The 26,561-nt window shown below is 49.7% G+C and overlaps 1 protein-coding gene across 1 annotated transcript in view; it reads right to left on the reverse strand.

The window, feature by feature from the left end:
• Nucleotides 1-26,561, reverse strand: part of TMEM132E (transmembrane protein 132E) — a 60,206-nt gene that overhangs the window by 12,572 nt on the left and 21,073 nt on the right. The window contains exon 2 of the mRNA XM_016185490.2: nt 12-948. Coding sequence (XP_016040976.1) covers nt 12-948 — 937 coding nt within the window. The remainder of the gene's footprint in view (nt 1-11; nt 949-26,561) is intronic.

The following is a 26,561-nucleotide window of genomic DNA, read 5'->3' on the forward strand; positions in this document are numbered from 1 at the left end:
CATCCCCCTACCTGAGTGTGAAATGCTCCATGCTGGGGCTGGAGGGGGAGGAGGAGTTGGGGGCCAGGTAGAGGAGGATGCTGAGCACTTCCCCGGGCTTGAGGGGCCTATCAGGCAGGCGGATCATCAGGTTGCTGTCCAGCCGGTGCTCCTGCAGGGTCCTCCTGGGGGGCGGGCGGAACAGGCTGATGCTGCCAATGCGCAGCAGCGGGTGCTGGGTGGGGCTCTCGGCGCGTGCGCCCAGCCCGGGCCCGGCTCCCCTGCGGGCGCCCCCGCAGCCCCCCGCGGCGTCCGGGGCGTGCAGCGTGTAGTAGAGCTCCGCCTGCTGGCTCTCCCCGCCCGCCTCGGCCTCCAGCCCGTCGGGAGACTTGCGGCGGGGCCCGGCAGGGGGCGCTGCGGGCGCTGCGGGCGCGGGGGGCCCGAACCAGGCCAGGGGCAGCTCGGCGCGCACCAGACAGGTGGCCAGGCCCCCGGCCAGGCGGCAGGAGCTCTTGACCTCTCGGGCGTCCCGGAAGGCGTGCAGGCGGACGCAGGGCAGCCGCTCCGACACCCCGAAGTCGTCCCAGTCGCGGCCGGCCACGTAGAAAAGCACCTGCGCCTCGGGCTGCGAGGCTGGCACGCGGGCACGCACGATGAAGGCCCGCACCTTCCAGTTGACCGTCAGGCGCTCGGGGATGTCCAGGGTGCTGGACGGCTGCAGCAGCTCCCGGGCCACCACCTGGCTGGTGCTGAAGGGCCCCAGGGACACGTTGAGGACGGGCAGCTCCTTGGTCTGGAACACCACGAAGGGCTCGGAGCGCTGCAGGGACGCGTTGGCGGCGGGCGGCGGGGGCCGCGTCTCGCGCAGGAAGAAGGCCAGGCGCGTGTGCGACAGGCGGTAGCTGACCGGCAGCGCGGGGCTGGCGGGACGGCCCGGCGGGCTGGGGCTGGGGTGCGAGCGGCCCGAGGCTGGGGGCAGACACAAGAAAGAGCCCCGAGTAAAATTAGATAGATAGTAGCGTGCCTGGATAAGGGGATAAGCGCACATGGCGCCAAACTTAAGGACCAGCGCAAGGATCCTGGTTCGAGCCCCCGGCTCTCCACTTGCGGGGTGGGGTGGGGTGGGGTGGGGTGGGGAGTCGCTTTACAAGCGGTAAAGCAGGTCTGCAGGTGTCTTTCTCTTCCCCTCTCTGTCTTCTCTGTTTCTCTCGATTTCTCTCTGTCCTATCCAACAGCAACAATAACAACAATATGTAGTGCAGGCACGGAGCCCCAGCGATAACCCTGGGGGCAATAAATAAATAAATAAATAATAGTTAACTCATATCTAGGACCTTGAGAGAACCACTGCAGTTTCCAATGGAGGGAATGGGGACGCAGAACTCTGATGGTGCGAACGGTGTGGAATTATACCCGTTATCTTGTGATTTTGTGAACCAATATTAAATCACTAATTAAGAAAGAAACAAGGGGCCCAGAGTGGTCAGCAGAAGCCGACCTACACTCCTTATGGCTCCATCCACAGGTGGCTGGGCCCTGGGGCCCCGCTCCCCAGCTCCACAGCTACCCTTCTCTCGCCCCTCCCTGCTGGTCTGCTAACCTTCTCTTGCTACTGTTTTTCTTTTATTCTTATAATTTTTATTTATTTGTTTATAGTTTATTGCATAAAGACAGAGAAACTGAGAGGGAAAGGGGAGATAAAGAAGGAAAGGAAAAGAGAGACACCTGTAGACCTGCTGGTTGAAATCAGATTTGCTTTGCTAGCCTGGCCATCCTTCCTTCCTCCCTCCCTCCTTCCCTCTTTCTTTTTCTTCTTCACGCCTCCCTCCCTTTTCTCCCTTTCTTTCCTCTTTCCTTTTTTAAATCATTTTACGGAGAGGGGGAATGAATTATAATCTGGTTGTTGACACATGGGTAAATTTTCTTATCTCCCTGTGATAGGAGTCTGTAGGGCATTCTCACCCTCCAACTTACGTCCTTTTCCACCGTCAGACAATCTGCAGTGTCAGGGTAAAGCTCGCTCCAGTTCAAAGTGTGCTGAGGCTTCAAAGAGGTTTCACCCTGCTTGGCCCTCAGCTGTATAATAAATACAAAGAGGGGCTCTGCCTTCGAAGTGCCCAGTGTGGACCTATTGGAGTCCTGTGCATGGACCCCAGAAGTGTGACCACCCACCCCCACCCAGGACCACACATGTATAGCTCATTCAGTCCCCAGACCAGCCCTTTGGTTGTATTATTGCCATCTCTGTTGACTCACCTGTTTTTCTATCTATAGGTTTTTTATTTTTATTTTTTTTGTTGTTGTTGTTTGTTTGTTTTTTAGCTGATTCTTTGATTCTTACTTTTAACTGTAAAAGGCCAGGAGCCATAAATGGACAGCTTACATAGTTGGCAAAAGAGAGAAAGGGGCCAGCAGCAGCAAGTGAACCTGGGCCCTTTGACGGTCAAACCCAAGTTGCCTACTGCCATAGCACCCCAGATTATTCAGGGCCTGCAGGAATCCCCTCCTTCCCCTTGCTATGCATTTTATACACTGAGAACATGGTTTTTAGTCTCCCAAACCTAAATGGAGTCTCAGGTTGGACTTCTAACTCTTTGAAGCCCTTTCCTCTGTCCACACAGGACCCTGTCAAGTTCTAGGTCTACCTCTTGATATGCTGCTGCTGTGTCCTGGGATGCCTCTCTCCTTCATCCCGAGGTCCCTGGACCAGTTCAGATCTCACTGGTGTTGCCACAACAACATGACACCAAAGCACTGGGTTTACCCTCTCCCAGGGTCACACATTCCTGGTTACCAGCTCCCCCACAGGATGATATATCTGTTTCTTCCAGATAAAAATCAGACCCTGTGGGCCCTTCAGCTCAACATCTCTAGGACACAGTCAAGGAGAAATAACGATGGAAAGTGGTGGTTCACGGTTTGACAACCCATATTGCATCTTCCCTTAGGCCTGAATGAAGTTCCTCACCTTTATATACTCCATGGGAAAAAAAGGCAGTATTGTGTCCTTTGGGACAAAACGGATGGAATTGGAGCTGATTATGCTTAGTAAAATGAGTATAGATACAAGATGGATGATTTCACTTATATTTGGTATCTAGAGAGCTAATACACATGGGCTTGCAAAAAAAAAAAAAAAGCAAAACAAAAATCCAGAAGCAAGCCAATTTTATGAGAACTATGCCTATCTATTATCACTGGGAGGTGGGAAGGTGGGAAACAGAATTTTGGTGGTGGGTGCGGTGTCAGACTAAAATCTGGAATCTACTATTAATAACAAATAAAAATGGAAAAGAAATAAGGGCAAGTGATAATAATCATGATAGACATATAGGGTGTTATGTTGTCATTTGTTTTTGTTTTGGGGAGTCCATAAGAAAAAAATCACTGTACAAGCCATACAACACAATGTAAGTAAGTGTGTATTATCTTTCTTTTTTTCTTTCTTTTTTTTTTTTTCTCCAGCAGGGTTATTGCTCTGTGCCTGTACCGACCCTGGTGGCCATTTTTTCCTTCCCTTTATTATTGACAGAGGTTGAGACATAAAGAGATAGAGAGAGGGAGTGAGTGAGAAACAGAGGAGAGAAGGAGAAATTCTAATGAAGCTTACCCTCTGCTGGTGGGGACTGAGGGCTTGAACCTGGAGTCTTTCACACAGTAACGTGTGTACTCTACTGCTTGTACCTAAATCCAGCCCCATATGTAAGTGTTTTAAAAATAATTCCTGCTTACAAAATGAGATCTCAGCTACTCTTACACCTGAGTGTGACACGCAAGGCCCTTTCTATGGATCATTCAGGCTACCATCTCCACACTCTTCTCCCCCAACTCCAAAAAACACAAAAACAATAACAACAACAGCAAAAACAAACAAACAAGCAAAAAACTGGACAACCTCTTACATTAGCTTTCCATGATGTTCCATTCCTCCCTTCTGTTGCCCATGCTGTGCTTTCTGTATGGAATGCAAACATCAAAATCTGAATTCTCCTTTAAGGTCCAGCTCCAGTAGCACTTCCTCTATGAAGCCCTCCAATATGTCATCTCACCCCCTTGAAGTTTCTCATGAGTTCTTCCCCTCACACCCTGTCTTGTATGAGAATTAGGAGCAGGCCTTTCATGGATGGAGCCATCAACAAATAGTGGCTAATCTATACTGAGTGGCTGCAGAGAATTCTGTCCCTCATACATGAATAAATTTTAAAAAGGAAAGACCAGCACAGCAGTAGAAGGCACTGGGATCTGCCTGGGTGGGTAAAAACTAGGCCAAGACAGGGAGGGGCCACAAAGCCCAGGGGTTGGGAAAGGCAGCTGCTGTCCATGAGCTGATTGATAGTGCTGAGTGTCCAGGTCCAGGTGGACGGGTGTGGCTGTCCCTGACTGCCCTGGTTCACTACTCCCGAGAGACCCAGGACCTGCTAAGTGCACTTAGTCCCCTTTGACCCTCTCACTGTCCCTCCCTTCCAACTGTCCAGCTGGATCTTGAGAAGGCAGGGTGGGGGCAGGGCCACCAGCTGGGAAGCACCCTGAAGGGGGTGTGAAGGGAGGAGTTGGAGAAATCTGTGTGCACCCTCTGCGGAGTGAGTGACAGTCTCCTTCAAGTGAGCTGACCCGGGGAGCCCTGGGCTAAGGCGTGCATAGGAGAGAGGCTGAAGAGCTGTGGTCAGCATGGCCAGTATCTTTACAAGAAGAGAAGGCAGGACACATGCAGAGGGAAGGCCATGTGGGGTCATGGGGTGGGGGGCAGCCATCTGCATGCCAAGGAGAGCAGGCTCTGAGGAAGTCACCACCCCAGTCAGTTATCTTCTCCTCTTGGACTTCTAGCCTCCATATTCTACTGTTCCAGCCCCTAGTCTGCAGCCCTTTGTTAAAGTAGCTCTTATAGAAAAGATGGCTGTCTTGGCTGAAACATTCCTTTTTTTTTTGCCTTCAGGGTTATCACTTGGACTCTGTGCTAGCACTATGAATCCACTGCTCCTAGTGGTCAGTTTTCCCTTTTTATTGGGTAGGATGGAGATAAATTGAGAGTGGACGGGCAGATAAAGAGATAGAGCGAGAGAGAGCCACCTGCAGACCTGAGGAAGTCCTTGCAGGTGGGGAGCAGGGGTCAGAACTCAGCTCCTTGCTCAGGCCCTTGTGCTTAGTACTATGTGTATTTAACCCAGCCACATGGCTGAGACGTTTTTTGGTGTGTTCACCATGGAAGGTGGTAGGTCAGCTCCTTCCTCCCTCCACCTGGGATGGGGCACATCTTGGTCTTGGGCTGTCTGGATGTGGTAGGCCATGCCTGCTATCACCTGTCTAATCAGCTCCCCTCCATCCTAAGTCTCCTTATGCTGGGGCCCTTAGGAGCACCTTCCTGGGGCCACTGAAGAGCTCTTCTCAGCCCTAGGGGTAGCAGTTTTCAACCTCCCCTTCTTGTTCCAGAAAGAACTTCTGGATGAGTCAGCATCCCTGGTCTTATTAAAGGGCATGAGATCCACCAGCACTCAAGAGAAGACTGACATAGGGGTGGAGGTGGGAGTCCCCTGGGTCACCCATGCTGGACCCAGGCATCATCTCCTTCCTCATACCTCTCACCACCTCACCCAGGGTGTCTTGTTCTGTCCAGCTGCCCAGCTCTGCCTCAGAGAGAAATGAGTATGACAGGCAAGTGATCAGTGAGTGGTCACATTATTCACTCGGGGAATGTTCGCTGGAGGCACAACACTGGGTCATGTCACCATTTTTGTTTTGTTTGGTTACCAGATCAGTTTCACTGATCTGGTCTGACTTCTTCAGCTAGAAAGAGTGAGACAGAGAGACACACAGAGAGGGATAGAAGCCACAATACTAAAACTTCCTTTAGTAGGGTCTGGGCTGAGCTCTAATGTAGGTCAAACACATGGCAAAGTAATGCACTATCCAGGTGGGCCATTTTACTGGACCTTTGTATTTATTTATTTATTTATTTATTTATTTTTACCTGAGCAGAAGTCTCTTAAGCCACCTCTCTCTGACTCTGGTTGCAAAAGGCTATACTCTTTCTCTCCTCTCCTCTCCTTTCCCCTCCCCTCCTCTCCTCTCCTCTCCCCTCCCCTCCTCTCCTCTCCTCTCCTCTCTTCTCCTCTCCTCTCCCCTCCCCTCCTCTCCTCTCCTCTCCTCTCCTCTCCTCTCCTCTCCTCTCCTCTCCTCTCCTCTCCTCTCCTCTCCTCTCCTCTCCTCTCCTCTCCTCTCCTCTCTTTTCCTCTCCTTTGTGCTTTGACCAGAGAGAGTACTTTTAAGCTGTGGCTTAAGGTGGTGTCAAGAATTGAAGCTGGGACTTCTGAGTCTCAGGCACCAAAACACCTGTTCTATCTCTCCAGCCCAGCATGCACCTGTTTATGTCATTCTAACTGGACTGGGCTGCAGACTGACAATAAATATGGATCACCTTTGGATAGTGCAAGGCAGAGCACACAGTAGGAGCCTAGAAAATGCCAATTCTACCCTCCTACAAGGCTGGGAAAACTTGTTTTGGGCCAGTGGAAGCACAAAGGCCACTCATACCTTGCCCACCATCAAATATAAAAGTGAATCTGTGTGGTGACTAGGACCAGGCAGGCTGGGAATGGAGATGCCTCTGGCCATCACTCTGGTTCTAATCAAGATCATATGCCTCCTGCTTCTATATCTAATTGTCCCCAAATTAAAACTAATCACTAGCAAATCAGGGAAAAAAAAGATTGTCATTAGCTTTGGTGAGTCTGAAGCAGCGGGGCACAGCAGGGCATGCTAGCAGGGTTCAAGGGTGCTAGGCTGTGCTGGTGGACGGCTTGGCCTGCTCACCTATGTGTGCAAATATGCAGGAGTATGCTTCTGTGTGAGGATGTGTGTGCAGGGTGTGAGGCATGTGGAAAATATACCAGATGTTAGTGTGTGAGGAACCCTCAGTACTTGCTTCTGGACTTGCCTGAGTATAAGAATCAGCCAGAGCAAACAAAACAAGAGCCCACAGTTTTGCACGGGGAGACCAATGGACTAGCTCACTTGGACAGTATACTGCTTTCCCATACATGCGACCTGGGTTTGAGCCCAGCCCCCACTGCACTGAAGGAAGCATTGGTGCTACGGTTTCTTTCACTTTTTCTGTGTCTTGATGCCTCTCTGTTTAAAAAGAGAGAGAGAGAGAGAGAAACTTCCAGTGGTAAGCTGCCATGTTTATCAAGTGCCACCAGAGTTGTTCTTATCACAGAAATTTGGAAAATGGCACTAAAGAAAAAAGCTTGGTGACGTATTAAAAGGTTGTGACCTACACGGCATAAAGTGGCACTGCACCCCGGTTCAGAACAGAGCCTAGTAATGGAGGTGACCAGTCTACCAATGAATGAATGAACAAATGAATGAATGAATGAATAAGAGATTGATATGGAGGTGAAGACACTAGTAGCCATGCAGCCCAGGAACAAGAGACCAAGGGTGGACAACTCTGCAGCCTCTCCCCATCTCTGACCCTTGGCCCACCTGCATAATGTGAGCTAATGTGAGCCTGGGCTAGTCAAGTGCCCTTGCCTGAGCATAGCTGCGGGGGCAAAGCTCTGCACTGAAGATGCATGTAAGAGGGCTCTGATGGGGAGGGTACCTGGGGTCCAGCCCTGCTCTTCCTGGGCTCATATGACCTTGGGATAAGAACATCACTTTTGCTCTCTGGGGTCCAATTTTTCATCAGCAAAATGCAATTATCGGCCAAGGTAGCAGTTACTGTTGGACAGTGTGCTGAAGTAGGGAAGATCTATGCTTTGAGGAAAAAAGTTTGTTTTTTTTTCCCAGTTTTGTTACTCAGGGTTAGTAAGGGCTGTAAAAACTGAGATGTTTGTATGTACTATTGTCAGAGGGTAGGCTGGGCATGTTTTCTAGAAAGCAATTTTAAAATATGATTTCAAGACCTGGAGACTATTCATGGTCTTTTACCCAGTCACTTCTCCTTTGGGAATCTAATGAGAAGAAATGTGTTGAAAGATTTATATGGAAAGATATTCATTGCCATGTTCTATTGGTCAGCAATTAAAAAACATCTTATGTGTCCAAAAGCTGAATATAATTAGAAAAAAATAATGTTTATGAATGAATTTAAGTAGACACTATAGATCAAGTTTTCAAAAAAATACTTACTAGAGGGAGAATGAGCATGAAATAGTTTGAACTAAACAAAAGAGGTGCAAAACAGACTGTATGGCATAATACTAGTATTATGCAAAAATATGTAGACACTGGAAGGGAAAACATCCAAATGCTAATGGTGCTTACCTCTGAGGGAGGAGACAGGATTATGGGTGACTATTGTATTTTTTTTTCACTGTATGCTTTTATGTACTTCCCAGTTGTCTGCAATGAACATGTGTTGTTTGTGAAATTAAAAAGAAACCAATGAATTCCATTAAAAATGAAGGAACATGCTTGTAGCTGTTCCAAGAATGAAAAAAAAAAATGGAAGAAAGAACCTGTTATTTTACAGCCTCATATTCAAACAGGAGCCCTAACACTTACTAGTTGTATGGCCTTAGCATGTGACTTAACCTCTCAGGGCCTCAATCCCCACATCAAGAAAATGAGGATACCAGTACCTATTTTACAGGTTTGTCATGACTAAATGAGAATATTTCTTGGTGTAGTTCCTGGTGCAGAGTGGGTGTACAGTGTTTATTCAATCACTCATTTAACACTTGCTAGATTTTCAGTGCTGAGAGGGAGCAAGTGTGGACCTCTTTTATCCAGCACCTGTTGTAATGTGCTGAGCTTATGGCAGGTCCTCTGTCTGTCTGTTAAGTCAGTATTTGGGAGAAAATATTTGCACATCACACATCTGGCAAGTGACTGATAATCAAACATCTATAAAGAACTGTTACAGATCAACAAAAGGAAAAAATAACTCAATAAGCAATGGGCCAGAGAACTAAATAGACAGTTTTCTAAAGAAGAGATACACATGGCCCACAGACATGAAGAAATGTTCCACTTCACTTATCATGAGAGAAATGTGAACTAAAACTTCACTGAGATTCCTTCTCGCACCTGAGAGAATGGCTTCCATCAACAAACCAGGAAATGACAGGTGTTGGAGAGGTTGTGGAGAAAAGGGAACTCTGTTTCACTGCTGGAGGGAATGCAGACTGGAAGACTGTATGGAGTATCTTTAAACAAGTAATATGGAATTACCTTGTAACCCAGCAATACCACTCTTAGGCATTTATCCAAAGGACACTAATTTGAAGGGACATATGTACCCCTATGTTCATAGCTTCATTATTCACAGTCACCAAAAACTGGAAGTAGCCTAAATGTCCATCAACAGATGACTGGATAAAGAAGTTATAGGTTATGTACTCTATGGAATACTACTCTGCAATAAAGAGGATAATGCTGTGTCATTTGGGACAAAATGGATGTAACTGGAGGTGATGATGCTTAACAAAATAAGTAAAGAGATGAAAGACAACTACCAGATGGCTTCACTCATATATGAAATCTAGAGAATGGATGTTAAGTGAAATAAGTCAGAAACAGAAGAATGAATATGGGATGATCTCACTGTCAGGCAGAAGTTGAAAAACAAGATCAGAAGAGAAAACACAAGTAGAACCTGAACTGAAATTAGTATATTGTATCAAAGTAAAAGACTCTGGGGTGGGTGGGTGGGGGGAGAATACAGGTCCAAAAAGGATAACAGAGGACCTAGTGGGGGTTGTATTGTTATATGGAAAACTGGGAAATGTTATGCATGTACAAACTATTGTATTTACTGTCGAATGTAAAACATTAATTCTCCAATAAAGAATTTTTTTTAAAAAAAGCAGACACACGCACACACAAGAAATCTAGAGAATGGATACACATGAACTTGCAAAAACAAAATAATAAAACACAAGCAAACCATCTCTAAGACTTTGTGAGAACTATGGTGGTTATCTTTGGGAGGTGGGAGGGTGGGAACCAGAACTTTGGTGGTGGGTGTGGTGTGACACTATACCGTATAATATTACAAACTTATAGCCCACTATTAATCATACATTAAAAATATGGTTTGAGGGGGTCAGGCAGTAGCACAGTGGGTTAAGTACACATGGCGTGAAGCGCAAGGACTGAAGCAAGGATCCTGGTGTCTATCTTTCTCTCCCCCTCCTCTCTCCATTTCTCTCTGTCCTATCCAACAGCGACAACATCAATAACTACAACAATAACAACAATGATAAACAACAAGGGTAACAAAAGGGAAAAATAGCCTCCAGGAGCAGTAGATTCATAGTGCAGGCACTGAGCCCCAGTGATAACCTTGGAAATATATATATATATGGAGAGAGAGAGAGAGAGAAAATTTAAACAGGACTAGTGCAGGCATGACAGACACATGAAACAGTGCTCCCAGTTTCTGAAAAGCGACTCTGAGACAGGCAGGAGTGCTAGTGGCTGCATTAGTACTGGAATCCTTTTCAGGCAGCTTTGCCCCAGCTGCTTTGTGAGCCTGGGAAGCCTCTTGCCCTCTCTGGGCCTGAGTCACTTCATCTGGGGGAAGCAGAGAACCCTGGTTCTGCTTGCCAGACAGGTGAGCTGAGGTGGGATGGATGGTGGTGGGGGTAGGAGTCACCTGTGTGTAGAGTCTGATGACTCTTGGACCAGGCAGGAGGCAGCTGGGGAAAGTGGAGGCCAGTGTGCCCTGCTAGGACAGGGCTTCTGTGAACAGAGGAGCCATTGGGGTCCTGCATAGACATGGCTGTACTCAGACATGATGCCCAGTACTGAGCTGGAGCCTTCTTTTCTCAAATTGACAATGGTGCTACACAGGCTTGTCCCCACCCAAGGCTGGAGCTGTAGGAAACACTTCCCTTGGAGGATAATCCAACAAGCAAATGGTACTGTGAGGACTGAGACTCCAGAGGGATAATCCTGTATCTGCCTCCTCCACCAAAAGCAGCCCCCCTCCCCAGAAATGGCTGTGTCTCCCCAGAACCTAAGAGGCACCGTTCCCGTTCCGTTCCCTTCTCATAGGGGACTGAGGGCTCCTGTTGTTTGCAGTCTGGGCTGGGCCATGCTGCAAGCAGCAGAGTTCCAGAGCCAGAGACTATGGAGTAATTCACCACCCACCATGGGGTGGACAGAGTAGGGGAGGGAAGTCTGCACAGCCTGCAGCCCCCAGTGGGTGGAACTAGCCTCCTTGGAGACTGTAAATCCCCGGAAACAGCTTCCCAATACACATGTTTGCAGGAGAGCCTTGATGGAGTAAGTAAGCCCTCCCCCACTTTGCTCTGAATCTTCTCCCTGGAAACCACCTGCTTACTCCTTCCTAGTGGCAATGGTGGTGATGGGTAAAATCCCTTCCTGCCATCTCCTTGAGCTCTTCCTTTCTCATTACTGAAGGGATGTCAGGGGTTCCCTTTCCCTCAATTTACAGATGAGGAAATGGAGGGACAGAAAGGCTCCCATGACAGTGGTTCAGACAAGGGCCCAGTGTCCTTCCTCCCCATCCATTCCCTAAGGCATCCTGTGAGGTGCAGCACTCTTTCTTTGGGGGTTGCTGTGAGAATGAAAGGCAGCTGTTATGAAAGGACCTGTTTAGAGTTGTAACTGTGTGCACACTCAGTCCTCTTTAAAGGTCAGCTACTATGTGGCTGTTATCATCATCATCATCATCCCTAAGGGTCCCCACAGCCTCTGGAGCTAGGGCCTAGAGGGTCTTGGATATGGGGATGCCTGGCAGTCCTCATCTACAGGAACCTAGCCCTACCTAATCCATTTTGCCAATGACTCGCCTATCAGGAAGGGCAGGAACTCTGTTGCTTCCTTTATCCCTGCTTCCAGCGCAGAACTGTGGATGAATGAAAAACTGATTGGGGTGGTGCTGGGAGGCTGTGAGAACACACACACACACACACACACACACACACACACACACACACACACACACACAGTGTGCTAACCTGACCACTGTCTTTTCACTCTCTTTGCTTCTTCAGCAGAACATCCTTCCAGACCAGACACTGTGCTCTCACCATTGAGAAGACAGGAGCAAGTCAGAGAGATGCAGGCAGAGGACTGGAGGGTTGGGAGGGGCGTGTTGGTAGATGTGAAAATGATACAACCTCAGCAAACTTAGAGGCTGGGCATATTCCTGAGAACCCAAAGGAGGCTGAGGCCCCCCAGAGTGGCAGCCTGAGTCCCAGCAAGCTTCGAAACTAGCCAGCCAGCTCCTCTCAGGGACACTAGATCCCAGGAGGGGAAGCTTGCTTAGCACTTGACAAGGTAGTGGGGTACTGCTGAGACCAGGGCTCCTGTTCCTCAGCTCCCTGACAGTCCGGGGGCACCTCTCTACCAGCCCCCAGCCTCTCTACCAGAGGGAAGCTGTCCCGAAGGGAAGGTAGAGAGGGAGGACTCCCTGTCCCCAGGTAGGCCTGTCCAGTGTCACCTCTCCCTTCTGTCTCTGCTCACAGAACTGGCATGGTGCTAGGACACAAAGGGAGGGCAAGAAGGGGTGCCCGGTGGGCAGGGAGCCTGGGTGTCCTGGAAAGAAGTCACAGAGGAGGTATGTGAGCTTGCAGGGTCAGAACCCCTATTCCTTTTCTGGCATAGTGAACCTGCTTCTCCTCTTCTATTGTGTCTGCTCATCCAGCATCTATCTGTTCGTCTATCTGTTGGATTCTGTGATCTCAGCACGAGGACATAGTGGTCTTGTATTTCAGGCAAACAGTTCTCATCCCACCCCCACCTCCCCTTAGCTGTTTTCTTTCTCAAAATCTGAGGGAACTCCTGACTCACAGTGGTCAGAGCTAAGGTGAACCTTTAGCCCCAGACCTCATCTGCCCAGCCTTGCGGTGCTGATGTGTGCCCCTTTGGTCCATAAGCACAGAGAATGGAGGAACAGAATTCAGCTTCATCTGTTTCCAGCCCTGGAATCTGTGGACCTTAGGACAAAGGAGAGAGAGTGCTGGAATGTCCCTTGGATCTTAGGGGGCAGGTAGGGAATTCCCCAGTGCCTGACTGTTCCCTGGCCAAAGCTCAGGAGATGAGACAGAAGGCTGCCTGCTTTAGCCTTCCCTGTAGAAACCCCTGACATCAGTCATCACCTCCCAAATGCACTAACGTTCTGTGGTTGGCTCAGTGCCTATTTCTGGGAGACATGGAGCTGGCAGTAGAGCAGTGGAGTCCTATGTTGTGCTCCCTGGAAGGGTATTTAGAGACAAAGGCTGCCTGTTCAGTCCTCATAGACAAAAGCAGGGGCCTGGGACAGTGGCCAGCATCACCTTCCAGGTAACAGGCCTGAGGTCACACCGTATCAGGACTGCCCCCTGCCTTTCCTCAGGGCCTGGAAACCAGGCTTGGCTGATTCTGCAGGCCAGTTGGGAGGGTGGGGCATAAGGGGGGTGGGGAGGACGGAAGGAAAGTAGAGACATGGTACTGACCAGGAGACTGAGGGCCGGGATAGAGAAAGGAGGAGAGAGAGAAAGAGAGATGACAAGAAAATGGAGAGGAAGAAGGATCAGGTAGAAGGAAGCCAGAGGTGAAAGTGGTGAGAGAGACAAAGAATAGAGAGAGCTGGCCAGTGGGAAGGAGACATGACATGAGGGCAGAGGCAGCAGTTGGGGTGTTGGTCCTGGTACAATACCATGCGGCCTGAAAGCAGAGCTGAGGACATGGGGCGGGGGAAGGGCTGCTCTCTGAGTTACACTAAATGACTAATGTGCATTATCCCAATTATAGCGGAGCACGCTGAGCCTTCCCACTGGCACAGCCGCCTGCATCTCCTAATAAACAATTAGCCACAAGCAAGGGGGGGAGAGTGTGCGCGTGCGCGAGCACACGTACATGCATGTGTGTGCTGAGTATGCTCCTGGAAGTGGGTGCATTTACAACTGGGCCTTGGGTTGGGTGGGGACAGCATGGGAAGACCACATGACCCCTCTAGGCTTCAGCTGTCCCCCCCCCCAGAATGTGGGGAAGGCCAGCAGCAGGAGCTCAGCTCCACTTTAGACACTGCTTATGAAGTGCTGACCAGTAAGCTCAGCTCACATGAGCCCTGGGGATTAGGCTTGTGAAAGAGCCAAAGCTCAGAGATGCTAAGAATGTCTTGCCCAAGGACACACAGGTACTAATCTGCCTGATTTCCCTGGCCCTGGGTTTATTTCCTGGGAACACTGGGAATTGGAAGTTGGAGCCCAGGAGTTTGGTATTGAAAACCCCAGACAGTCCCTAAGACCTGTGTTAGAGTGGACAGCGATTACAGCGATTGTGACTTTCTTACTGGTTTGCAGAGTACCTTTTTTTTTCCTTCTTCTTTTGTAGCAACTGGGGATTTGAGCGTGCACACTCCTACCACTCTCAGCAAACATTTTTTTTTTTTCTGTTCTTTCAATCACAGAAACAGAGAGAGTGGCCGGGTAGTGGTGCACCTGGTAGAGCACAATCGAGTGCAATATTCAAGCCTCTGGCTCCCACCTACAGGGGGAAACTTCACAAGCAGTGAGAGTGTAGTAGGTGTTTCTGTCTCTCAGTTCCCCTTCCCTATCAATTTCTCTCTATCTCTATCCAATAAATAAATAGAAAGAACAGAAAAAAAGAAAGAAAAAATGAAAAGAGAGAGGAAGGAAGGAAGGAATGAAGAAAAGGACAAGGAAAGAGGAGAGACACTGGGGGTCAGGTGGTAGCACTGTGGGTTAAGCACACATGGCACAAAGTGCAAGGACCAGCATAAGGATCCTGGTTCAAGCCCCCCACTCCCCACCTGAGGGGGAGTCTCTTCCCAGGTGGTGAAGCAGGTCTGCAGGTGTCTTTCTCTCCCCCACTCTGTCTTCACCTCCTCTCTTCATTTCTCTCTGTCCTATCCAACAATGATGATATCAATAACTACAACAATAAAAAAAGGGCAACAAAAGGGAAAATAAATAAATAAATTAAATTAATTAAATTTAAAAAGAGGAGAGACACCGCAGCCCTGCTCCACTGCCTAGAAAGCTCCCCCCTGTCCCCCTGTGCTTCCTGTGTGGTGCAGGGGGTTCAAAGCAGGGTCCTCATGCATGATAAAGCATGCACTCTACTGGGTGAGCTACTTCCCAGCCTCTCTCCCAAACACTTTGATATGAACAAACCCTGCCCCCACACTCTGACAACAGATCTGAGAAGTGAGTCCTCTGCTAACCCCCCTTCTAATGGCCTAGGCAGGAGGGAACACTTGTTTCAGGTCCTGGAGGTTTAGTGTCAGGGAAGGTCAGGAATTTAAGACTCCTGATCTCAAATTAGGATGGGGTGATCTACCAGGAGTGACTAACAGTGTCTCCTAAGCCAAAGCCCCCACCTCCCTGCTATCCCTTCTAGGGAGAATCCTGCAGGGGAAGTGAGTGAAGTAACCCTCCCAGTAGCAGAGCACATTGCCAGGCAGTCTGGGCATCCCATCTGGAGAAGGAGTCACAGTTGTCCTAACACTTGGAACCTTAGCCTTGGCCCCTTCCTGAGCTGATGACTGGGCTGGGATGCCTGTGTGCAGCAAGACAGGGTAAAAGTGGGGGCTAGGGCACTGTCACCTGCCAGGAGTCACTTGGACCCCTGGAAGTGAGATCTGCCTGCCAGGTAAGGGCAGACTCCGGAGGTCAACCTGCAATTCAAGTCATTTAATCTTTGAGACTCAAAACATCCTCTAGAAAACAGGGGTAAAGAAGCTTCTATACAGGTGCTGTGAAGAGAAAATATGGGGAACTTGGCTACCTCCCCTATGGCGCCCTCTACTGGAACACCCCACCCCCAGCACTTAGCACTGTGGCATCTGGTTTCTTTGAAAACCACATTGCTTGATTGCCAGTTATCTGACTGGTGTCCCCTCCCCAACATTTCTTTTTCTTTCTTTTTTCCAAAATATTTTATTTATTGTACTTTAATGAGGGTTGGGGAGAGAGATCAGGGTACTGTAGTGCTCAGCTCTGGTTTCTGGTGGTGCTGGGGATTGAACTTGGGACCTCAGAGCCTCAGACATGAGGGTCTTTATGTATAGCCATTATTCTGTCTCCCTGGCCCCCACCCAGCACTTCTACCTCAGCCTTAGAAAGAGGTCTCCAAGGCCCTGGGATTCAAGCCACCCATTTTGCAGACCAAGGTTCAGAGAGCAGAAAACCTGCCCAAGATCTCACAGCTCCCCCACATCCTCAGGCACCACTCCACCTTGCTGCAGCTTGCTCCTCTGCCCTGTGAGATGCTCCCTCGGCCCCAGTCCCCAAAAGTGTGCTTTGCATTGCCAGCCCTTATCTGCTTTTGTGTCTCCTCCAATTCCTCACCCCACATCCCTAGGTCTGGGAACCTTCAGCCATGCCTTCTCTACCTTCTGTGTCTTTGCACATGCTGTTCTCTCTGATGTGCTGTTCCTCATACATGCATTCCACATGGTAGCTGTTGTTTGTTCTGACTTATCCCAGGTGTCACCTCCTCTATGCAGCCTTCCTTGACCACCTATTGCCTGGGTTAGACAGTGATTTCTCCCTCCCCCATCCTTTTTTTTTTCTGTTGCCAAGGCTTCACTGCTTCTGGTCTGACCTTTTTTTCCCCCCAGATTGAAAGATTGATACAGGGGCAGAGGAAGAGGGGAAGAGATACCACAGCACCATAGTTTTCTCCAGTTCTGTAGGGGCCAGGCTCAAACCTGGGATGTGCGCATGACAAAACAGGTGCGCTACCCAGGTGAGCCGTCTTTCTGGCCCAGGCACCAATTTCTGAGCTTCCCATACTTTTCATACCATCATTCTGCACCATCTCCCTTGGTACTATCACCGAACGTGCATGGCTTGCTCTCTTTTAGACCCCAATCCTTGCTGAGGGCAGGGACCACACCTGTATCATCCTCTGCCTGACCACTTAGCATGACACTCAGGCTTGTAACTCATAGTCAATAAAGATATTCTACAAATAAATATTTATTCAGCTCCATTTCTACTTAAGCTCCTACTGGGAACTGCCGGAGAGACATAGATAAAGAAGACAGTTTCTGCCCTTAAGGAATTCGCTGGCTAACAGGGAGACCAGACAAGTACATAAATAACTCTGCTAAAAGGTGGGCAGTGCTGTGAGTTTCAGAGGCATGAGGACACCCTAGGTGTTCTGAGAGCGATACCTTCACAGGAGACACTGGGAGGAGGAAGAGAGCTTGGAGCAGCAGGGGCCTCAGGAGCAGGTGGAGATGTAGCAACTGACTGTGAGCAATGGGACAGAGTGGCAGTGAGGTGGTGAGATAGAGTGACAGCTGAGGCCGGGGTGAGAAATAGCATGGGAGCAAGGGACCCTAACAGACAGCACTGGACACTGGGGTGGGCAGGGTGGCACCAGGTGCCCAAGGGCTTCCAATATCATAGTATCCCAGGAGCTTCCAGCCTGGGGTCCTTGTCTTCCTGAGGGTCTGTGGCGGGGCTCCAGTTCCTACAAGAGGATGGGCTGTAGGACTTCTGAGCAGCTTTGTAGTCATGGATGTTCACATTTGCATGAATAATAGCTCCTATGCCTTTAAAAGTTTTCCTGGCAGGAAAACTTGGGCAATGGGGAGCCACTAGACTCTTGAGCTGGGGAGTGACACCATGAATAGGTGCCTGGCCTTGTCTCCCTGTTCCTTCTCCAACTGCTCTCTCTCTCTCTCTCTCTCTCTCTCTCCCTCAGCAAGACTAAAGCAAGGGGGCAGTCAGAGATGAAGTGGCCACTCTGAGGGGCTGATAGATGGCATGAGAAGCAAATGCTGCTATTAATTTCTCACAACAACCTGTTAGACTGGCCCACCCCACTGGAGAGGAAAGGGCTGCTGCCTCTTCTGGCTTCAGCTCCTTTCATCCAGGAGGTAGAGGGGCAGAGACCCCTGGCGAGTCCCTTCCCTGAAGCCCACCTCCTCTAATGGGAGAGCCCTTCCTGCTGCATGCCTCTTCCTCCCCTTCCCTCCACCATCCCACATTTTTCTCTTCCTTAGTTCCCTCCCTCTGCCTGACCCAAGCACTCACCATGAGAGAGCAGAGCTATTGGGGGAGGGGCATGTCTTCCAGTATGGAATGAGCCCAGCCCCTAAATCCCCACCTAGAATATACTTCACCCACTATTTTAAAAGATCCTGCAATCCTGTCTTCTTTAGGAAAACTGCTTGGGTTGCTGTAAAGCCAGGCTGGTCAAGAGATTCATGTCTGCCCTGCAGAAGAGTTGAGAAGGACTTTGTAAATCACCAATAAAAAGAAAGAAAGAAAGAAAGAAAGAAAGAAAGAAAGAAAGAAAGAAAGAAAGAAAAGAAAAGAAAAGAAAAGGAAAGGAAAAAGGAAGATGCTGGGGGTATGGATCGATCTGCCAATACCCATGTCCAGAGGAGAAGCAACTACACAAGCCAGAACTCTTACCCTCTGCATCCCCAAAACAATTTTGATCCATACTCCCAGTGGGGGAGAAGTGATATGAGGAAGAGGATAAGAGGGCTCTAATTCCAGCTCCATCAAGACCTGGAGAGGAGGGGGAAAAAGGGGGCACATTTAGATGTAGTAATAGGGTCCTGTGTGGCTTGGAGGGGAAGAGAGGACTGGACCTGGAAGAAAAAGGGGGCAAATATTTACAAATGTAGACAGAGAGTTGTACAGATGACAGTTCATTCATGTCTGCAACCTTGGGAGAACTGCTGTGGCTTGCAGTGGAGGTCTGGGGATTCAGAACACTGGCGGTGGGAATGGTGTGGAATTATATCCCTGTTGACATGTAATTTTATAAATCAATACGAAATCACTAATAAATTTTTTAAAAAAGAAGAAGGATTCTGAATCGAGGTGCATGCTGGGAGGAGGAAAGAGGCACAGCTGACAGATGACATCTGTAGAGAGAGCCAGAAAGGGGGCATTATGGCTTCTATGTTGAATCCTTGAATTCCTAGCTCTGAGCATTAGGTGGGGTATTCTCTTAGACATTTTGAGGTTCCCCACAGCCCTCAGATTCTGTGAGAGGCTACACAGTTCAGATGCTAGTCTCTTCAATGATAATGCCACCTGCTCCCCCAGCTTTGCTTGAAAAGATGGGCCCTGACTCTTCTGTGGTCTGACTGCCTGCAGCTGGGTCTTGTATTCACAGGCTTGGTCTTTGTCTCCAAAGGAAGTGCAAGGAAGGCAGAATATAGAGTCACATGCCCACCAGTTCTCTGCTAACTCCAATTTGAGGTGAAGGGTGAAGTTTCACTCAGAAGTTCAATGTTTTAACTTCATGAGTGCAGGCATGCTAAATGCCAGTTGCATCATTGGGGCAGGCAATCGACAGTATCGGCACCACCATTCATGGAGCTGAACCAGGCACCAAGTTCCATGTCTGCCTCTCATTCTCCTACAAGAGGATGTGTCCATTATCTGGATCCTAAACAGAAGGATGCTGCAGCCGGGCCAGGCCCAAGATCATAGCTGACAGATGACAGATCTGGAAATCAAGCCCAGGTCTGGCCCCCAAACATCTACAGACCATCCAGGAGATGGTTGCCTCAGCAAGGTTCTGAGTCCTCTCCAGAGTGACCACAGCTTCCCTACCCCTGCACCTGACACCTCACACCTGTGCCCGCCTCCCCGGAGGTCTGTGGTCCACCAGGGACATGGACAGTCAACTCTCATCCCTGCTTTTCCAGTCCTTAGGTGACGTGTAGAAAGCTTGTCCTGAATGTTGGTTGAACTAAGGCCAGAGAATGGAGATTTGGGGGAGGAAGACATGGAACTAAGAATGAGTTGGTCATTTCTCAGAGTCAGAGCTGCCCAGCAGTAGAGGGCTGAACCCTGTGGGGCTAGAGAGCCCCTCCGTGCTGGAAGGAAAGCTGTGCAGCCAGGGCTCAGACTGCATCATCTCCTGGTGGTGAGGGGCTGTGAGGCTGCTGTGCTGAGGAGACTGCCTCCTGGGTGGAAGGTGGAGGAGGAAGAAGGGAGAGCCAAGTGGGGTGGGGAGGATCCCCATGCTGTCCTCAGATAGCAGAGGTGCAGCCCGAGGCTGGCAGCGGGGACTGCAGATGGAGGCTCAAAATGCTTGTCTCTACTCATGAAGGAGGCCACAGGGCCAGGGGGGGCTCACTATTCCCAGCCCTGGGGCCACTCAGAGGTTCTGAGGACGCAGGCTAACAGGGCTGCAGGGGAGAAGAGATCGAGAATCTTCAGCCTTCCTCCTGCTCAGCCCAGCCCTCGCCATGCTACTTGCACACCTCTTGTCTCTTCCCTTTCTGGCTCTGATGATGGTGGAGCTGCTCGGAGACACCCTTACCCCTGCCAGGGCCTTAGGGTGAGTAGGGTGTTCTTTCTACCTCCTGGCCTGAGGCCTTGGCCATGGGACTTGTTTCAGTGGGTGGGATGTTGGCAAATGGATAAACATGGAGGTCAGACATGTGTTTGCACACCAGGGTTTTTTACCTTGAGAAGAATGAGCCTCAAGCAGCAGCTGACCCAGAGAGAACTAAAGAAATGCGGCATACAGGAGCCACCAGCAGCTCTCTGCCTGGCCAGTTACGCTGTTCTAGAACAGCCAAACCCCGGGAACCTAGTAAACTCATAAAGAATAGATGCTCATTGTTTTCTGCCACAGACTTGGGGCAGTTTGTTATGTGGCTTTATTGTGTCAGTGGGTAAGTGATAAATCTTTCCTTGAGGGGTACAATCCTGGTGCTGGCGAGAAGGCTCTGAAGGTTTGTCTCTGCTCTTTTTCTACCTGTGAACATGGCCATAACTCATTGCAGCACTGGACAGCTCCCAGTGTGTCTGCAGCCCAAAGAGATAGCAGCAGGAGGCAAGCTGCTCTGATGCTGGGTATGCATTTAGGGAAGGGCCCTTATAGCAGCGGATCCAGAAAGGGTCACCCTTTTGCCCAGCCTCACTGACAGGAGAGAGGCTTCTGAGTACATCTGACTGTCTGGGCCCAGCTTTGAAAGCTGCGTGATTTTGTAACCTTACTCATTAAATGGTTCCTGCTCTGAGGGCCCGAATTGCCCGTGTGACAGTCAGGGGTGAGGGACCCACATCTGTTCAGTGAGGGCTGCACAGAGATCATAGCAAAAGATACAGGCACCTCTCAGGGCACCAAAACACCTGCTGGCCATTCTAGGTTTGCCTTGCTGTTCTGAATATCTCTGGGCACTAGGCTACAGGCAGGAGGGTTTTGCAATTAGGTTCTTGATGTGGGTAACTTCTGTCCAGCTATGTGACCTTGAGCAACATTCTCAGCCTCTCAGGGCCATGGCCACCTCTCCTTTGCAACAGTAACAAATAGATGAGAAGCAAGGGCTCTATGCAAATGCTTGGTAATAAACACTAGCAATACTATTTTTATTGTTATTGTAGTTATTATTGTTATTATTGATGTTGTCATTGTTGGATAGGACAGAGAGAAATAGAGAGAGAAGGGGAAGACAGGGAGGAGGAGAGAAAGACACCTGCAGATCTGCTTCACCGCCTGTGAAGTGACTCCCTTGCAGGAGCTGGGGGTTCAAACAGGGATCCTTATTCTGGTCTTTGCACTTTGTGCCACGTGCACTTAACCTACTGTGCTACCGCCTGACCCCAGCAATCACTATTAATAATAAAGCATTCTTATTAGGCTATATCTTGATCTTTCTCAGAATGCAGTCTGTCCTGTATAATGTGCTTCAAGGGCTTTCCACATGCTGGTGGGCCGCAGAGAGGCCAGGACAGGTCTTTGAGGGAACTGAACACAGTACAAGCAATGGAGCCCATTGGCAGCTCTGCAGAGCCCTTTTGGCTGAGAGTGGTCACAAGCTTTCCATGAAGAGGAAGGATTGGGTGGATCTGGGTGACAGCCTAGGGGAGAGGTGGGTGGTGACACAGGAGGATGGGAAAGGACAGCTCATTGGGATTTACGTGCCACCACAAAGAGCTCAGAAATAGAAGGAGGTCTGAGCTGAGGGCAGCCATGAGGAAGTAGAGACCCCTGTTTCTTAGCAGCCATTTTGAATAGCACATACTCTAGAGCTCTCTGGTCTGTGCCTGGTCCTGGGTCCACACTTTAGGAGATGCTGTGTGTCTTTGGACAAGTTGCTATCCACTCAGCGACTGTATTCTTGTCTGCAGTGTGGAGATAGTCCTGGTCCTAGAAAGTTGCCATGAGGATTAGACAATATACTGAATCTGTGCAAAGTTGTAAGAAAAATGCCTGATTGGGGCTGGGTGGTGGTTGAATTCAAATGTTATAATGGGTAGGGATCCAGGTTCAACTTCCTGGTCTCCACCTGCAAGAAGGAAGTTTCATGAATGGTGGAGCAGGGCTGCAGGTATCTGTCTCTCTCCCTCATTATCTGCCCTTTCCCTCCCATTTCTCCCGACCTCTATCCATGAATAAATAAATAAATAAAATGTTTAAGAAAGACAGAGGCAAAGTAAAAAAGCCTGGTTTGGGGCAAGCAAACTCTAAGACCAAATGTGGAAGGGGTAGGTGATGGAAGCGGTCTGGATGATGCCTGGCAGGTGACCACAGTGGGGGAAGTATGTGACACACCGAAGGGCCCAATGGGTGGTGCTGAAGCACTGAGTGTGACCAAGAGATAGGTCACCTATGAGGACACACTTCTGGGTGGGTGAAGAGGAGCCATCTGAGGCTGAGAAGGCCAGTACAGGGATGGTGGAACATAGGAGAGTAGCTGGCCAGCTGATGTCAGGAAAACACCCAGGGAAAGCATGACCTTGAGGGTTCCCTGCAGGCTGGCCCTAGGCCCAGGTCAGCTAGCATCGTTCCTCCATCCCTGTGCCCGTTCCCTGTGGGTACACACAGGAGCAGGTGCAGAACACAGCCTCTTCCCAGCTGGTGTAGAGGTTTATTTAGAAAAAAGTCTCAGCTGAGCCTGGAAGTTCCCCAGCCAGCCTCTGTGGAGTACATCTGCCATCTCATCTAATGTCGACATCACAGACATGCTATGTCCTCGCTGGGTCTCAGTCCTCTCACCAGTTATAAGAGGTGGGGTCTGATCTGAACCCTTCTGGGTCCCTTCCAGTCCCATAGCCTCCGCCCATGGGCTCCAGATGGTCTGTGAACCTGCCTCCCCTCCCTCTTCAGTCTCCTGCTCTGGTGCCTGACAACCCCTAAGTCGGGGTATCTGAGGCCACACACACCTGAGATGCTGCATGAATTGTCCTCAAAGGGAGCAAGCCAGGGGGCAGTGACTGGGAGATCTTTCAAGTTTGTCACTCTTCTGCATCCTGGCCCTTACCCCCCACCCCCACTATCTGTTAGCCCAGATGTAGCCACAGAGATGACCTAATGCAAAAAACTTAACTGCCATAAATGACCTCTGGGCCCTGCACAGGCCATATAGTCTATCCTACCCCTTGCAAACTGGGCTGCAGGGAGAGGGGAGAGCACATCTTATGGAAAGCCTCCATGGAAACAAGCACCACCTCTGATGTTCTGCACCAGCACGTCCAGAAAGAGCTCCAGAGAGGTGGTTCTCATCTCTGCAGACAGCCTGCTGAGTCCCAGCCTACTTAGACCTGCTACCATCTGCCTTTATTGCAAGGGATTCTGGTCACAAGAGGAACTAAGAAAACCACCTGGTAGGGCCATGTGAACATGGTCCCTGCTAGATACCACTTCAGGTCTCCCTGGCAATCCCCCTCCAGAATCCACAGTCCTATGGACTCTCTGAGTCTGAAATCCAAGCTGCAGCCTCCTTGGAGGAGACACCATAACCCTCCAGTTCTGCCTCACCCCACTAGTCTCCCAAAGTACCCCACCCGCTCACACACACCTTTCAGAATGGTGATACTGAGGGGTCCCTCCACTTCTTGACATGCACAGGAGAGGAGTCTCACTCCTCTACCCCTCTGATGGGTCAGCTCCAAGACAGCTCTGCCCATATGAGAGCCTCTTCCTGCCCTGTGGTACTAGAGATGAGGAAACAGAACCCAGAGAAGAGAAGATGCCTCTGTGAGCTTACACAGTCCAGGATGGACAGAGCTGCATGTGTCTGGGGGTTGGACCTCTGACCTCTGCTCACCTAAAGTAGGGACCTGCTCCAGACCATTAGTAAGTGAGGCCAGGTCCAGGTCTATTCTCATCCCATCTACTCTCCAGCCCAGACAAGCCCAAGCATCCTGGGGCCCAAAAGTATTGCCTCTTCTTGGATACAGTCCCTCAGGGTTTCCAGGGTACATAGTTTGGAAACCATTTCCCCATTCCCTTAGGCTCCACCTTACACAGGAATACGGAGACCTCAACTTTTGTCCCTTACTTCCTTATTCTTATGTAAAGTTTCCCTGAGGGCCAATCACAGACCAAGAGCCCTAAAGAAGTCTTCCAGTCCACGTGCTGAACTCACATCCCTTCAATTCTGCTAACTCAGAACCATGCTCTCCCCAGAGGACCTTCCCTACTGCCCATCTGCAGAAGGGGCTGGGGATCAGTCCTACCTGGCCTACCTAAAGGAGCAGCTGCAAACAAGACAATGTGGGCGGAGTCAGGAGGTTCAGCAGCCTCCAGGCCAGGGCACTACCTCCTCCTTCCTTTTTTCCCAGAGGCCCCTCAGGGGCCTGAGCCATTAAAGAGAAGGGGCTTCAAGTTGACAAAGACAAATTGGCTTAATTGACCCAAATTAGCAGCAGGGAGGGCCCTGTGACCCAGCTGCTTGGACATTTAATCACTGTCACCCTGTGTGGTCAGGAGCAGCCCTCCTACCCAAGGCCACCAAGGTCACCTCCCTTGTGAATAGCAACCTCTGCTGGGATCTGCAGCAGCAGGAAGCAGGGCTGGGACTTTGGGAACTAGGACAGGCTCCAGCCAGAGGTAGAGCTCCCTGCAGAGCTGAGCTTAGGCTTCCAGAGAGACAGGACAGTCTGGGACAGGGTAGCCCTGGAAGTTGGGGGGAGGGGGGAGGCTCTCCCAAGCCCCTTGTCTGAGTTCAAGGCCTGTTCTCTGAAGAGGGGGAGGTCCAGGGTCTTGTAGGCTTAGTGACAATGAAAGCTCATCAGAACTACTGTGTCAACCCTGCAGCTTCTAGAGGCTTCCAGCCGGAAAGGCTCTGCCTAGGCTGTGGCCTGCTTCTCCCCTCTTAGCAGCTTTCACTCTATTCCTTAATGACATGGGGTAGTGGTTAAATCAGGGCACCCTGAAAAAATTTATAAGCAAACCAGCAAAATGGATCGCTTTGCTAGTATGCCTGCATTGCTGTGCATGTGACCCAGGTTTGAGCCTGGCCCCTCACACACACACTGGAGGAAGTTGTGGTTTCCCACCCTGAAGGCCCTAGAGCTTCCAGGTTTCCTTTCCCCACTAGAGACCTCAGCATTTGGGTACTCCCTATGCTTGTTCCAATCCCAGAAAGTTTCATCTACAAAATGCTAGTCCCCAGGCCCCACCTGGTCCTCCTGATTCAGAAGGTTTGGTTGGTTTCTGGGAAGGCAAATCTTGCCTTATTTCTAGCACAATGAATAACTCTTGCTTGCTTGAGCAGTGCATCTCAATCACAGCTTCTTTTAGAACCATAGAGAAAATTCAGAATTTGTAGGGCACTTTATACCCTAGGCACCTATAAGGAAACTCCTGGACATATAGCCAGTGTTGATTAAAAAAGGAGGGGAGTTGGGCGGTAGTGCAGTGGGTTAAGCACACATGGTGCAAAGCTCAAGGAGCCGGCTTAAGGATCCCAGTTCAAGTCCCCTGCTCCCCACCTGCAAGGAAGTCACTTCACAGGCAGTGAAGCAGGTCTGCAGGTGTCTATCTTTCTCTCCCCCTCTGTCTTCCCCTCCTCTCTCCATTTCTCTCAACAATGACGACATCAGTAACAACAATAATAACTACAGCAATAAAACAACAAGGGCCACAAAAGGGAATAAATAAGTGAATATTTATAAAAATGAAAAAAAGTAGGAGGAGAAGGAGGAGAATAAAGTTTTCCTTCTCCCACTGCACTGTCAGTAGAGTTGGCAGCCTCAGCTAAGCTTTACTCTGCAGTGACCAGCCAGGCTCTCAGATCCTACAAGCCCGGGGGCAGGACCATCAGACAAAACCAGCCTGGAGGGGAGAGCAGGACACACTCCATGCTCAGGAGAGACTCCACTGACCCTTGAGGTACACATTCAGGTATCCCAGGATGGCATGTTCCTTCTACAGGCTTCTAGAATGCTCCTTAATATGAGCAATTCATCATCTCTGCCCTGATTCTCCCTATGCCTTCTTGCTGTGGAGAAACCTATATCCTTGGTGTCTTTAATTTTTTTTAAATTATCTTTACTTATTTACTGGATAGAGACAGCCAGAAACTGAGAGGAATGGGGAGATAGATAGAGAGGAAGAGAGAGAGATACCTGCAGCCCTACAAAAAGCCCATTTGCAAAGCTTTTCCCCTGCAAGAGGGGATCAGGGGCTTGAACCCAGGTCCTTCCTTTCACACTGTAACATATGTGCTCAACCAGGTGTGCCACCACTAGGCCCCTTTTTGGTGTCTTTTCTTTTTCCTTTCTTGCCACCAGAACTACTGTTGGACTTCATACCTATATGACTCCACCATTCCTGGTGGATTCTTACACCTTTTTTTTTTCCAGGTAGAGGCTGAGAGACACAAAGGGGAGACACCACAGCATCGATTCACCACCCCTCATGAAGCCTCCCTTTTGCGCGGTGTT

Source organism: Erinaceus europaeus, chromosome 12, assembly GCF_950295315.1.
Source record: "Erinaceus europaeus chromosome 12, mEriEur2.1, whole genome shotgun sequence".
Classification (NCBI taxonomy): Eukaryota; Metazoa; Chordata; class Mammalia; order Eulipotyphla; family Erinaceidae; genus Erinaceus; species Erinaceus europaeus.